At 41.9% G+C, this 16,196-nt stretch overlaps 1 protein-coding gene across 1 annotated transcript in view; it reads right to left on the minus strand.

Moving 5' to 3' along the window:
- The window catches only part of VPS13C (vacuolar protein sorting 13 homolog C), a 194,789-nt gene that overhangs the window by 151,756 nt on the left and 26,837 nt on the right, over positions 1–16,196 (minus strand). The window contains exons 8-10 of the mRNA XM_044979645.1: positions 15,571–15,630; positions 14,819–14,899; positions 469–526 (exon numbers count right to left, since the gene is read on the minus strand). Coding sequence (XP_044835580.1) covers positions 469–526; positions 14,819–14,899; positions 15,571–15,630 — 199 coding nt within the window. The remainder of the gene's footprint in view (positions 1–468; positions 527–14,818; positions 14,900–15,570; positions 15,631–16,196) is intronic.

Raw genomic sequence — 16,196 nt, forward strand, 5'->3', positions numbered from 1 at the left:
GTACAAAAGGAAAATATTTAACAAGAACCACTTCTGTTTTTTCCAAGCTTTTGAATTCAGCTTTATTGTTTTTGAAGGAAGAGACTTGTATCCAGCTGCCTCATTTTTTAGGTTTCCCCTTGCACCCATGATGTCATATCATGCTGCCTCTACAGTAGTGCCAAGCCATTTATGAAAATAGGATAAACAGTATCTGTAACTTCTAATGTCAAAAAAGTAGGGGAAGTGGAGGAGAATGAGACGAGACATTGATAAAATCTGTAATGTCTTCTTTATATAGCAAAGAAACAAAATATGGCACAACCTATCTTCCTCTCCCTCTACCATCACAAGCGTTATCACAGGTCTCGTTTAACAGAAAATTTTAAATTATCACAAAAATTGACTCCCAGCATTTATTTTAAAAACCTTAAGCACAGCAAAGTACTCACAAATGATGTATATGAATACACTCTTCAACATACTTACTATACTGGTAGTTTTGAGGTTGACTGCTACTAGAAGGAACTCCTCTTTTTAGCTGATCCTGAAAATGGAAACAATTAAACTTTATGAGGTTTTGGCGGTGTTGATTACTACGGTGTAGAAAGTTCTTAGTGAGCTCTTAAGTCAAACCGAGCCTGTGTTTCAAGTTCACATGCTGCCATTTTGCAGATCAGATGGGAAGAAGTTTAATGCAGCAGTTTATTTAGTACTTCTTACCTCTTACACTGCTGCTCTCCAACCAAGCTTTCTGTTTAAGTTTTCTCTCTATCTTTAATCCAGGGTTTAACTTTTAATTCAATTGAGCTTCTCTCAATTCCAAAACTATCAAAGCCAAACATTGGAGATTAAACACAGTGATGCTTTATATTTTGTTTGTTTAAAATGCTCATGTTACCATCTAATATACAACCTGAGTGTAACACTTCTTATGCCATAGTAGTGCAGTTATGTGCACTCCATACTCATGAGTTTGAAGACTCCAATATGCATATGTAGATGCAGCAGGGTCTCAAAAGCATATACAGTATTCAGCATAGAAACAATTAACCAATTCCCCGGTTTAGGACCTGTGGGTAACCAGCCCTTTGCTAATCCCAGAGCAGGGACTGGCAGCCTTTGGCATTCGGCCCATCAGGGAAATCTGCTGGCAGACCGGGATGGTTTGTTTACCTGCAGCGTCTGCAGGTTTAGCCCATCACAGCTCCCACTGGCCACAGTTCACTGTTCCAGTCCAATGAGGGCTGAGGGAAGCGGCAGCCTGCACATCCCTCAGCCCGCACCACTTCCCACAGTCCCCATTGGCCTGGAACGGCGAACCATGGCCAGTGGGAGCTGCGATCAGCTGAACCTGCGGACGCTTACCTGCAAGTAAACAAACCATCCCAGCCTGCCAGCAGCTTTCCCTGACAGGCCACATGCCAAAGGTTACCAATCCCTGTCCCAAAGTATCAGAAGGTAAAAACAAAAAAAAACAGCAAGCATTATGAAGAATCCATTTACACAATGAAAAGCTGCTCTACAACAACTGCTCAATTGTGTGCCAAGTAGTAGATCTATCCAGCACCACCAAAACTGCACCAATAATCCCAGGCAGCAGAACTATATGTACTTGAAGTTAGGCCTGTAAATGCTATCTGTACACAAGATATTTCCAACATAAAGTAACCATTTAATAGCAAGACTGGAATACAGAAGTGTGCCACACAGCCCAGAAACATCTCAAGAGATGTTGAGTCCACTCCTAGGCAGCTCCTGTTCCTTCAGGTGAGAAAAAGGTATGAGAATAGAGAGCCTCAGCACACACTCTTCAACCACAGTAGGTCAAAGGCAACAGAGCCAAAATCATGACTTGCTATCCCCTTTGTAGCAAAGAAATCTCCTTTCTGAATATGGTTGTGAGTAGGTTCCACAACTAGAAGATGAAGGGAACAAGAATTTCAGTAGGCGGGTCAGGGTAAGGGTTACACAGTCTCCCTGTATGAACATTTCTGTAGTACCAATAACTCTGCTTCTTGTTTTCCTGTATATTCTGAAAAGAGAAACTTTTCATGTCTACCTTGGTCATGTTCTCACATTTCAAATACCTTTTGCAATTACTGTATGTATGAAAACTGCATTATATTGTTTTTACTACAGCTTTTAGATTTAAAATATCACAAGAAGGCAAAATTAGGTGCATGGTTTAAGTACATTTGTAGAATTTTATATTGGAAAAAGAAACACGTATTTTATACCACTCCAAGAAAATGAAAATTAGTCATGGGAAGCACTTAAAGCCTATTCATATATAATATAGATAAATTACAAATGTTATTTAGCCCCAAATATCCCTATTCAAGAACGAACAACAATTCAGCCGAAAATGCATCAATGTTTGCCTACCAGATGTTACTAGAACACAGTGGATAGTTTACACACGTGTTTCTTTATCGGAAAGATAACCAGATATTAAAAAAATAATGTTTTTACCAGAAGGGGATTTTGTCGCAACAAATTTCTTCAAAGTGTTCCGTTTCCCAGCTTCCTCTGTAAAGCTAATTTGTAATTTAATAGGAGGTAGCTTTCTATTCACAATATTTGTATTTCATCATATATCCTGTCTGCTGGACTATATTAATGAAAGCTAACATTCAAATAGGGATATTTAATAGGCAATAACCAATCTCGTAAACAACCTTATATTTTTGTTACTTAGAAACACCAAGCCCGCTGCTCTAAAAATGACAGATTACTAAGGCTTACACAATTTATTACCACTAACACAAGGCAGACTAATTAGCCATTTATCAAATGGAGTTCTTGAGAATAAATCTTAAAATTAAGACCCAAACATCCTGTTTAGAAGGAAGAACTAGTCCTCTGGGAAACAAGGTTTACTGAATGTTATGTAAATTAGATGGTTTCCTCTGAATTGCATGGAGCAGAATTCTACTCTTAGTACAAAGATAAAACTACTGACTATATCAACAACTATCAAGCCACACAGATTATGGTACATGTGTAAGAGGTCTAGTCAGATGCCTGATGAATCTGCTTCTGGATGACAAGCCCAATTCAAGAGCGACACAGCTTGTTACAAATTTCATAGATCCATGTGTTTTAATGAATAAAAAGTGTTGCAAAAAAACAAAACAAAACAAAAAACAGTACAGTCATTGGAAACTGAATTTACAAGCTTAACAATTTGATATTTCTGTTTAGTTTGTATTTTAATCTGTTTTTTTCTTTAAAAACCTCGATATACCATTCTATTTTTTTGTGCAAAGCTTAACCTATATTAATACTAGTTTGAAAAAAATTGTTAACAGAAAAAAAGTCCTTTGCTTAGTAATTTAGCCTTAAATTTTCATCTGCTGAAAGATCTCTCTGCTTCTTTAAGTGTCTCTCTCTCTCCCCCATACCCTTTAATAGTGTACTAGTAATGGAGTCTGAACAGCTGCAACAAGCAAACTAAAAGGATAAAAGTCAGAAGGGTGCAAGAAGGGAGGCCCCATTACTTTGCGCACCGAAAGCAGCTGAAACTTTGGGCAGTGAGCACTAATTTTGCTTAAGCAATTTTATTAGTCTTCACTCTTTCCTTTATGGGCAAGAATCTGAAGTGACAACACTAGGGTAAATGGGGGCTGAGTAGCCTAAGAGTTGCCTAGGTGACCAGTTCCCCACCCCAGCGACCCTTAGTACAGAAACCAGTCAAAATTAGTTTTTTATCCCCCCAGCTAGATGTTTTTGCTAAAATAATCTATTAAATGATTTTGACATGTAAAATCATCATCATAATATACTTCAGAGACTAAGATTAATTTGATAGCTCATGCTTCTCAATTATAGGTTCAGCTCATCTGAAAGTTTGGGAAAACATCTCCGAATTAATTAATATTTTAAAACTTTTCATCATTCCCATGAAAACTAGACCTACTCTAAAATGAAGAGATTAGATGTTCCACATTTCGACCACACAATTCTGCAACCAAGGAATCATGGGGTCCCTACTACAAAGGCCAAGAAATCCTGCCCACGCTTTTCCTTGTATTTGTAACCAGTTAGCAGGATTGCTACCTTTACTGCCTGCTAGTAACATGGTCTAGTTTGTGCACACAGCTGTTTTTTACATCCGCATTTATCGAGTTCCCCAATCTTTTCTCTATCAGTCCATTCTGAAGGTCTGGATAGCTCATTGCTTCAACAAGGGAGAGTGCACCTGGAGAACATGGCCCATGGGTTGCGTCACAGTTCAGGGCAACTGCACCCTTAGTGCTTCAGCAAGGACACCCACTGTCAGGCTTCCAAGCTCCTTAGCTGTTCTCTTTCTTGGATGGAGACCCTGTCTCTCTCCCTCCTGACCAGAGTATCTCCATGATTAACAGTTCCCTGCCTACCCTGCTTTATTTTCAGCAAAAACAGGCTGACTAAGCAAGCTTCACTTGCCTTCTCTTCAGAGACTAAGGCCTTGTCTACACTACAAGACTATTTCGAATCAACTTAGTTCGAATTTGTGGATTCGACCTTATGAAGTCGAATTTGTGTATCCATACTAAATACACTAATTCGAATTTCTGAGTCCACATTCACGGGGCCAGCGTCGACTTTGGAAGCGGTGCACTGTGGGAAGCTATCCCACAGTTCCCGCAGTCCCCGCTGCCCATTGGAATGCTGGGTAGAGCCCCCAATGCCTGCTGGGGGAAAAAATGTGTCGAGGGTGGTTTTGGGTAACTGTCGTCATTGAACCGTCAATCACGCCCTCACTCCCTCCCTCCCTGAAAGCGCCTGCGGGCAATCTGTTTGTGCACTTTTCTGGTCAGTGACAGCGTGGACGCCACAGCACTGCAAGCATGGAGCCCGCTGCGATCCTCGCCGTTTTCTCCTCCTCGCACTTTATCGTCCACCTCTTCCACATTCAGCTGCTGAGAAATTGGGCTACTTTTCAATGGTTCTGCAAGCACTGGGGGACCATAGGGGACGTTTTACCAACATGAACGTCGGATGGCCGGGCAAGGTTCCTGATGCGTGTGTTCTCAGGAACTGTGGGCTGCTGGAAGGTAGTTTCTTCCCGTACCACGAAATAACTGTTGTGGATGTGCATTTACCTATAGTGATCCTCGGTGACCCAGCCTGCCCGCTAATGCACTTGCTCATGAAGCCCTATACAGGCGCCTGGGACAGCGACAAGGAACTCTTCAAATGTGACCTGTGACTGTTCAGTTTCTTTACAGAGAAGCTGAACCTGCCCCTGTTTCTTTACCCAGTTACTGTTGACTCTCCTCTTCGGTTAAATACCCCGTTCTCCCCATTTCCCCCACTTCCAAGACACGTGTAAAAATAAAATACATGTCACACTGTTACTGAGGAGAGGCTTCTTTATTCATGCCTTTTCGTTAAAGGGTTGAAACTGGAACGCAGACTGTGGTGGGTAGGGTGTGCGCTGATGTAAAGACCGCCTCTAAACTCAAGGAATGACAGGCTCCTGCTCCTACAGTGGTCCGCATTGCCGGACTGCTTGTTTCAACGGAGCCTGCCATCCCTCCTTTTTGGGATTCTGTGTGCGGGGGGCTATGTGGCCTTGTGGCGGAGGAGGACGGATACAGATTCCTCTGCTGCGTGACTCAGCGGTCCAGGACAAGGACCGCTGTATAAGATCTGTAACCGCCCTCCCCCGCTAAAAAGTCACATCCCCACCGCCCACACAGAACCTGGAAACCACCTCCCATACCGACCACGGTGCCTACTGACTGCACTGTGTGTGTGACCCGCTGCTGATCCGGCCCCCGTGTCTGTACCCTGGGAAAGGTGCCTGTCCTATGCAATTAGCAACGCACTTCCCCACGCACCCCATTCAAACACAGTCTTCAGTGAAAAAACATGACGGAAACAGTACTTAACAGCAAAGTATTTTTATTACTTAAGTACACAGTTATGGGATGGGACTGGGATTGGGACTTGTTTGAGTCCGGAAGGGAAGGACTTATGCAAACGTAGGGTATGAGAGCTTTTGGTTACTTGAGCACTCTGCTGGGGTGCAGTGACAGTATTCACGGCCCAGGGCGGGCATCCTCCTGGTTATTTAGGGTGAGGGGGGTATGTGACTTTGTGGCGGGGGAGGGCGGTTGCAGAGATACTGCCGGGGGCTCTGTCCTGCAGCGGTCCTGCAGAACATACACAAGTCGCCGGAGCGTGTCCGTTTGCTCCCTCAGTAGTACAAGCATTGCTTGAGTCGCCTGCTTGTGTTCCTCACGCCACCTCTCCTCCCATTCGCTGTGTGAGCGCTGGTACAGAGAGACTTTCTCCCTCCACTGCCTCTGCTGGTCCGCCTCGGCTAGGTAGCAGCCCACACATTCATCGAAAATCATGTCCCTTGTCTTTTTCTTTCGCCGCCTAATCTTCGCCAGCCTCTGCGAGGTGGATGCTGTGGAAGGTCTGGAGACAGTGGAAGCTGTGAGATGGGAAACAGTTAGTGAATTCCTTGCAATGATACTTTTTTGCGAACAATTAACTGAGTCTAGGCTGTCTCTGTGAATTTTTTGTTGAGACCCCTGTGCCTGCTGTTGCACAAATCATTTGCGCGGTGGATTCTGGGTAAATGTCGCCAGTCATTCCTTCCTCCGGGAAAGCAACGGCAGACAATCATTTTGAGCACGTTTTCCATGAAATGCCCTGGCACACGCCATAGCGTGGCAACAATGGACCCTATTTTGCCTTTTGTGTGTGTCACCGTATGTGTACTAGATGCCGCTGACAGAGGCGGACCAGCAGCGCTACACAGCAGCATGCTTTTGCTTTTGCATGACAGCAGCGATGGTTACCAGGCATACTGTACCGTCTACCATACCATGAACTGGTAAGAAGACGGTAATAAGATGGTCATGGTTACCTGTCCTTTTGGACTGCGCCATTTGGTGCTGTCATAAGTGCCCCTGGCCTATCAGCCAGGGGCGCAAAAGCAAAATTTGGGAATGACTCCCCGAGTCAATCCCTCCTTTTTGGGTATCTAAAAATAGAATCAGTCCTGCCTAGAATATGGGCAACTGTACTAGAGAACCACTGTATCATAGAACCAGAGAGCACAGCTGCTCTCTGGCCAATCATGCATAAATTTTGAGCTGAATGCTATTCACAGGGTGTGCTCCTGAAACAACCCCAGCTGTTCATTCCGTTCTTCCCCCAGCCTTCCTGGGTTCCAATACCATTGTCCCCCCACTTGTGTGATGAAGTAATATAGAATGCATGAATAAGACACAGGTAGTCGTTTGTGAGAAATGAGTGGAAGGAAGCCTCCAGCTGCAATGATAGTCCAGAGATGACATTAAGGGGTGTGGAGGAGGGAGCCAATCATCCCTCTGCTAGTCCAGGCAATTGAATCTTTTCTTTACAATGAAGGGTGGGGGCTGATGGAGCTCAGCCCCCTGTTGCAATGATGAGGATGGTTACCAGCCATACTGCACCATCTACCATGAAAAATTAGGACCAGGTGACCTTGATCGACCTGTCCCAAGCAAGTTGGTATGGTTACCAGTCCTTTTGCACTGCCCCATGTGCCAATAGGCTGATGATGAGGACGGGTAGCAGTCCTATTGTACCATCAGCCACCCATGGCGGGGTGGGAGGAAGGATGTTGTTGTTGAGTGCTGCAGCAGCGCGTCTATCTGCAGCATTCAGTACAGATACGGTGACATGTAAAAGAGTCAACAGAGGATTGTTTTCCCTTTAACTTCTGGGGGTCGGGGGGGTGCGTAAATTGCCGAGCTATGCCCCGACCCACCGCGGACACTGTGTTTGACCCTAGAAGCATTTGGAGATCAGCCAAGAATGCAAATGCTTTTCGGAGACAGCAGGAACTGTGGGATACCTTGCGTCCTCGTTCCCCCCTCCCTCCATGAGCGTCCATTTGATTCTTTGGCTTTCCGTTACGCTCGTCACGCAGCTGCGTGCTGAGTCTGTGCTATGCCGTCTGTCCGGAGATTTTTTAAAAATACTTTGGACCAGGCGTAACATTACAGTAATTTCCCTACTTAGATGCAGGAGTCTCCGAGCGAGATAACCGTGAGGACGGGCACTGAAGGAGATAGAGAGCGCATGCTGCGTGAAATCTAGCACGAACCACGGACCTATGCAGCCGTGCTCTGGGAGGCAGTGCTCCCTGAATACCGCATGAAAGCCTCGCGCGGAAAAGTGTGCTATCACGGAGCACCCAATAAGGCAGCTCTCCCCAGGAACCTCCTGCTGATGCTTATCGATTAACGGCAGGAGAGCTTCGTGGAGATCTCCCAGGAGGATTTCTGTTCTATCACCATATATACAGAGACCTCCTTTTCACACACTTCAGATTGCTGTTATATTAAGAATAAAAGTTAACATGGTTAAAGCACTTACCGACTGTTCCTACCCCTGATTCAGGATCCGGGTTCATGGCCGGGGAGGGTTGGTCGGGGATCTCCGTGACGGTGATGAAGAGATCCTGGCTGTCGGGGACACCAGCGTTGTAAGCGCTGTCGCCTGCCTCGTCCTCCACAAACCCTTCCTCATCTTCCCCGTCCGTGAACATCGTCGAGGAACTGTCCGTCGACACTGTCCCATCATCAGAGTCCATGGTCACTGGTGGGGCAGTGGTGGCAGGCTCTGTAGCATCCGTTGGCTGCTTTGATTTTTTGGTAGGCTTGTCTGGGGTCCTTGATTTTCACGCGGCACTGCGTTGCATGACGGCTGTATCCTCTGTCTGTATCATGGCTTTGGAGACCTTCTCGTAGGTCTTTGCATTCCGTGTGCTTTCGGAGCTGCGCTCCAACAGCACAGACTACTCGCCCCCCACACCGATCAGATCGAAGAGTTCCCGGTCAGTCTATGCCGGGTCCCTCTTTCTATTCAGAGATTACATGAACTCCTCTGCTGGAGAGCTCTGCATTGCTGCCGGTGCTGCTGAGCTCGCCCCGATGTCCAACCACAAAATGAGATTCTAACTGTCCAGAAAGGAAAAGGAATTCAAATTTTCCCGGGTCGTTTCCTGTGTGGCTGGTCAGAGCATCGAAGCTCGGACTGCTGTCCAGAGCGTCAACAGAGTGGTGCACTGTGGGATAGCTCCCGGAGCTACTAAGTTCGATTTCCATCCACACCTAGCCTAATTCAAACTAGCCATGTCGAATTTAGCGTTACTCCACCTGTCGGGGTGGAGTACCAAATTCGAACTAAAGAGCCCTCTAGTTCGAATTAAATGGCTTCCTGGTGTGGACGGTTGAGCGGTTAGTTCGAATTAACGCTGCTAAATTCGATTTAAAGTCCTAGTGTAGACCAGGCCTAACAGAGTGATTACCAACAGTTATAGGATACCACACTGTGCTTCTTATGTGAACCAATTTCATTCTTAAGGTGAAAGCACTATAGAGAAACCATTAAAACAATAAAAGAATCTACATGCATGCTAATAAGCTTCCCAGATATCACCTCAAGCCTAACATTGGCTCTGTGAGGAACAACCCTTCAAAACCGTACCCAAGGGGTTTCACTGTTGTTTCAAGTTCAACACAGCTTCTGCTCAGATCATGTACCCTCACAAAAAGTTTAGTCCATCTTTTATACAGTTTAGGAGTCTTTGATCTGGAGTTTCCAGGAATAAATCAAGGGTCTCTCCAAGGGTTTAGTTTCAACAGGCCTCCCAAGTACCTCCTAGGAAAACCACTTCACACATCTTGTGCCAAACAGTTCTTCAGAGTTCCCAATATTTACATTAGTCACTTCCCTAGAAGTTGCATACAATCTTATAACACAACAATTGCATTTTTAATACAATGGACCCCAAAGATATTAAACCCAATTCAATAAGTTTTAATTTAATTCAGTGAAGTTTATCTTAATTCCATACGGTTTGTGCAGGATATTGTGTCTGTCAGGAGCAACATACTCTGGGATGCCATAGTGCACAAACAGATGGGAGCAAAGATGAACAACCAAATCAGTTACACAAACATGGTTCGTCTCATCTGTGCTACAAGGGAATAAAACAAAATTATGTGCCAATTTAACATTTAGAAGCCAAAAAACATTTAGCTGACATAACTACAGAATTAACTGTTACTCCAAACCTGTTTAGAGCAGAAGAACAAATTTTGCCAGTGACTGGTTACATACTATTTAAAGCTTAAAACTTATACGGCAGTACATTTTGCACCGAGTCCATCAAAAAGCAAAAGGGCATTAACCTATTAACTGCTTGTCAGCAGAGTGTGGACACAATCCAGTGAAGAATAGGTTCTTGCTGGATCAGTGTCCTGGACAGCTATCCCTGAGCCCTGACTTCTTCCCTATGTGAAGGAAGCTGGGGAAAGCACAGAACAAAGTAGAGAAACTGTCATTATTCGTGGAATTTGAGACTATGATAAATATGTAAGCACTCTCTGTCCTGGCAAAGATGCAGAAGATCTCATGCTCAAATGAGGTCTTAATCTGACCTTGAAAGTTTATTCACACTGTGGCAGTTCAGTTTTGTATTCTGTAATGATCACAGAAGTTGCAGTAAGTGAGGAGGATAACATCATATGAGGTCCACTCCTCAAATCTTTTTTTTCAGTTCTTCAATCCCCCCACGGCTTACTGTCTTCCAGTTTTCTACTCTTCCTTTACCTCCTTTTTTGTTTCCTCTTAAGTCAGCTTTCTTCATTCTTTCAATATTATTGTGCTCTTCAGATCTACTTTTCTGTATTCATTTAACAACTCTCATGAGTGAGAATTAAACCAATCTTGTCAATATGTGAACCTAATCACAATCAATTTCCACACAGATAGACCACCTCAGTTACTTATTTTTGGAAGCCACTCTCCAACTTGTCTTCTATAAAATCCAGCACAAATCATTCCCTTATAAAGTCCATGCATGCAGCAATCAAGTATTTCCTGATGATAGAATTTGTGGATTTATGCCCTAACATATAGTACTAATTACTGGTGGAAAAGTGTACATACAATGTATGCTTAAACACAAAAAGTGATTTTTTTCCATCCTTAATCAGGACAAAAACCCAAAACTCATTAAAAATTTGTTCTGGGACAATCAAAATATTTTATCTTGATGAATCTGAAATGTTTTGTTTCAATTTTGACCCTTTTTTACACAAAAGATAAATTCTGAAACAAGAAATCATTTCAAAAAGAAAAATTGAAATGTATTCTAAAAATGTCAAAATGGGGCATTTTCCAAATGTTTTTCCATTTTTCTACATGAGATGTAGTTAAACAGATGATATGATTTTATGTAAAATTTTGGTTTAAACAAAATGGCACTTTTTAACGGAACACTTGACAAAGATTTTCTGACCTGCTCTAGTGAATACCTTTTGTTAAACCCTCAGCTACATTTTTGTGTCACCCATATTCATGTGACAGTCACCAAGTGCTTAGGTAAAACCCAAATGAGCGCCTTCAATGCTTATACTACTGTTCTGATACACTAAAGAGCCAGGTTGGCACTTGCCTGCAGGCTCCACGTGGAGCATGTTACCAACAGTACCAGTGCATACTGATCAGGGGCAAAAGCACACAAGCAAAATTTTCATAAGTAAGGAGCTACAGGACTGGCCATACAGGACAGTTCAGCCACACCCACCAGTGTAACACTCCACCTCTCCCTTTGAAACATCTATTTGTATTCAACTTCTGCTAGTATCCATGCACACACTCCCCCTGGGGATGTTTTTGCATGTGTTCAAGCTTTTTACAATTGAGTCTTCTGAGTGTAATTATTTCTTAAGCCATCAGTTAGATAACTGTACAAGCTTCGCATCAGAATCAGCTATTTGAATGGATCAAACTCCTTCATAAGCTGCACAGAAAGATAAGTAATTTACATATTGATGTGAATGTTTAGTCAAAACCTAAGTGAAAAAAAATTCAATGTCTGTCTTCAAAAAACTTTCAAAGCAAGGTAAAACTTCTGTATACTACTTCTGAAAGTATACTTCACAAAGGACCCTAAAGCTGCAAGATACTGAACAAGGTACTACTTCAATTAAACAACAAATGTCAAAGTACCATCTGTTAGTCATTACTTAAAAATGAGGCAACCCATTTAATCACATTATTGAAGCAGCCATATGATGTAATCTGCTTACTAGTAAATGGTGATTTGGCACGTCAGAGGTCTTTAACAAGTGCACAGAAAAAAAGGTTTACATTTGTCCATAGTAACAATTATTATTAAAACCCAAATTAACTGTGATTGAAAACTAGATTGGAAGGGTCTATGGGGTTTCTTAAATCTATATACTGGCTCTGAAGAAATGTAATAGCTAGCTAATCATCAGCTTTGTAAGAGGCAATACTAGATTATGAATACAGCAGAAAGTAAACCTGCATGATAGTCAATTTAAGTTTCTAATTCAGTTAAGCTATCATGGCTAGGCTCATATTTTAATGCACTGTGTTCACAAGTCCTACTTTTGCCAGAGTTAATCTTACAACAAGATAATGTATTAATACAGGACTGTCTCATCTTATGCGGGGGTTCCGTTCCGCAGTTAGCGCGTAAAGCGAAAACCGCTTATAGTCAAAATTCCATTGAGTTGAATGGCGGGCGGAAACAGTATTTAAATTGTTATTTTTCACTTTTTTGTTTTGTTTTTGCCAACCGCGTAAAGCTGAAATCGCGCATGTTAAATGCACGTAAGATGCGACAGACCTGTATTGCAAAGAAAGGGAAACTGTTACAGAACACAAGTCTTCTTTGCTAGTTAATAGAGATAAAGATTGTGTATATAAAAATTGCATTATTCTATGATTTATTGCTCATTTAGATAATAGCAGCTTGAAGGAATTAAAACCAGACTACCTGCCTTAAACCTAGATATGGCACTCTCTCTTAACCCAGGTATTCAAACCGTGGTAAAGACTTGCCCTGGCCCTCATGCCACCTTCATTATTTTTCTCGAACACATACAAAATACTGTTGCTATGACCATCTTCCTGGTTTATAATATCAACGGTCCACTCACGTCGCTCTCCTGGATCTCCCTCATCCACCACCATATCTAACATAAGTTCCTTCTGTTTGTCTTTAAAGCCCATTGTTGTTTAGCCTCACCCTATCTTTCATATATACCAACTTATCGAGCTGTTGATCTTTATCTTTCCTCTGCCAACAATGGCAGCCTTGTTCACGCAGTTGTCTGCTTTTCCCTCAAGTCTCTCCATCTTTTTGTTAATGTTGATCCTTATGAACGGGGGTGCGGGGGGGACAACAAAAATCTATAAATCACCACCTTATCATCCTTCAAATGTCTTCGCTAAAACTCTCTCTACTACGATGGCTACAAGTCACTTCCATCGGGCAGTGGTTAGTCAAGCTGCAAACGTAGCCGTCCATTTTAATGCTCAACCTAGGTTTGTTAGGTTATGCTCCCACCCTTCTTTATTTAGTTTTATTGATATGTCACATCCTATCCAACACCTGAACTGTAAGATCCCTAGGGCAGGGAATATCTTTGTTACTTGTAGCCATAGGTGAGAACTGTGACAATATTGTCATCTTAGTTGGTGATAGACTACTAACACTAGTGTAGCTGAGACCTTCCTGGTCTGGCTTTGGTCCCTATCCACTGCCTTACTTTCCCTCTCTCAAGTGTTCTCCTGGCTTTCAAAGTGGTCAGGTTGCTGAGATGTCTTGGCCTTCCAGCCAACTTACAAAAGCCCACTCCTTCCAGAGTAAATCTCAAGTCCAAACCAACTAATATTCTGTCCCAGACTTGCTGGGCTAAGCCCTTTCTCCTCAAGAGTCTGTCTTGTCTTTCACAAAATACACTCTCAGCAGTCCCCTTCCCTCAGGCTCTAGCCAGTGTCTTCATATTCCCCTTTTTCATAGGTGTTAGTATATTACTTCACTAGGTGGCAGCATAAGTCTCTCAATCCTCCCTTTAACAGCAGAGAACCCTGCATCCCTTCCAATGTAACAGCACTAGGAAACCCACATCCACCTTTTGCTATGGGAACCCTAAACAACCAGATTATTTGCCTCAAACATTAACCTGTCCTGCTTCTTCCAAATGCCTCTTTCTACATTGCCAACCCTCCTGGCTGCCCTCCTACTCTTGATGGAGAGCTGACTCCCTAGTCTCTTCTCCCTGCTATCGTCTTCTTCTGAACTCCCAGGTCTACTGCTCCTAGGACTTATGACTGCTCACCAGTCTTCTCTTATCCGCATTGGCAGGCCTTATTTAGGCACATGATCCTTGACACATGACTTCAACACTCATCTCCTTCCCAACCCTTTTTACGGGCTAGCTTACCCTGTGAAGGGAGTCTAATATAATAGAGTCCTGATCTCTGATTCAGATTTAAGGTGCTACCATAATGAAATTAAAAACTCTATGCATGGAGAAACCAACACAAAGCCCAGATTAAGTTACTAAATGAGAAAAAAATTAAGTAGCCAACAATGAATTTTTGAACAATATAAATAATCAGATATGAGATAAGAAATTATAATGAATGATCCAACATTGTGAATTCTACAGTCATAGTACTTGATAGTGTTTATGATCCTACAAATCAATGGGATAATGCTCAACAGTCAGCAGAACTAGTAAATATTAACAGGATCAGTTCCTACATTCATGATTTTATTAGATAATTGAAGGGAGTGGGGAAAATAAAAATCAGTCACCCAGCTCTACTGGCTTTGCCTAAAAATTTCCTTATGATCAGAGCATAATACAGACTACGAAGGAGATTTTTACATCAGAATTGAGAGTTAGACACCTAATTTCTATTTTTGAATTTGACATCTCCCTCGATGAGCTTATCCTAACAGTATCATATTTATATCATATAACCATTTACTGTATGCAGCCTTCTAAATTACCAGTATTTGTTCACGGGAGCCATGATAATACATCTCGCTACCCACATTCCAGTAGGCACTGAGGCAATCAAGACGCAGAAGCTGCAAAGGAAAGAAAAAACTCAATGGATTCCGCAATTTATTAAAATAAACTATACAACTTCTGAATTAATGAAATAAGCCTTCAATGTATGTGAAAACCCTAATTTTGATGGCAATTTCTTTTTGCCAGATTTGATTGAAATGCATTGCTCAAAAATCTGGCCTTCTTTTCCTACTTCTGTAGTTGAAGTCTATTTTGTGAGGGTAAAAGAATGAATGCAAGATGTGTCTGGTTCAATTTGTTTTTTGAGGCCAATATTTGATTCCTTGAGTAAGGAAGCTGGAATCTGCATCAGGTTAACAATATCTTAGAGTTTATTTAATGAACAGATTGCTGCTTGTGCTTAGTATGAGGACCCCATTTACACACAGAGTTGAAAACAAATGCCTTGTATTTAAGCAGTGACCATGGCTCTACTTCTCACTAGTTATAAAAAAAACAACTGAAATCAAGGGCATATGGAATGAAGAGCTACAAAGTAATATATAAAAAAAAACAAGTTAAAGCACCATGATTTCCTTATTTTGGTTCATTAAACCAGTATGTTCCCCCACTCACCCTTTCATGGACTACTGAATTGAGTTAATTTAATCAGTGGATATTTTTGGTCCAGTTTTCACTCCTGATCCAAGTAACAATGACCTGACTGAAATAATGAACGCTATATTACCTTGTATATGATTTTTGCAGCTTCATTTAAAATGGAAGGTGTCCAGTTTTCATTGGCTGTCTAGAAGTTGAAAAACATTAGAAATTATTCTCCATGAAGCCATCTTAAATTCATTATATAACATTTATTTCAAGGGTGTTTTTTTTTAATCCTTTTTAACCTGAGGGTATACCGGTAACTTCACAATTTACAACACTTAACATATATTTAAACAATGAAAGCCAAAATAGCTTCCTCGGTATATATATCCTGTGGACAAATTTTGCAAAGAAATTTTGTTGGCTGGTTTTGAAATTTTGACCACTTATGTTGATGTATTTCATGTTTCAACACCTTGTCCCATTTACAAGGCTCAACAGCGGCTCAGACATAACACTTTAAAAAAAAAAAAAAAAAAAAAAGGTTGATACATAAAAGGATTTTAAGACTTACATAACCCAATATGTTTAAAACCAGTTTCTCTATAATATAGAACTATGGATGTTTAAACATAAATGATTTTAGGAGTTATACATTTTTAAGGGTTGAATGGTGTTGTTCATGTAAGGCTAAACTTGTGTGTGTCAAGCTACAAAGTTCATCAAGTTTAGACAACAGAGTTAAATATACAAATTAAGGATTTATTG

This window comes from Mauremys mutica, chromosome 11 (genome assembly GCF_020497125.1).
Source record: "Mauremys mutica isolate MM-2020 ecotype Southern chromosome 11, ASM2049712v1, whole genome shotgun sequence".
In the NCBI taxonomy this organism is placed as follows: Eukaryota; Metazoa; Chordata; order Testudines; family Geoemydidae; genus Mauremys; species Mauremys mutica.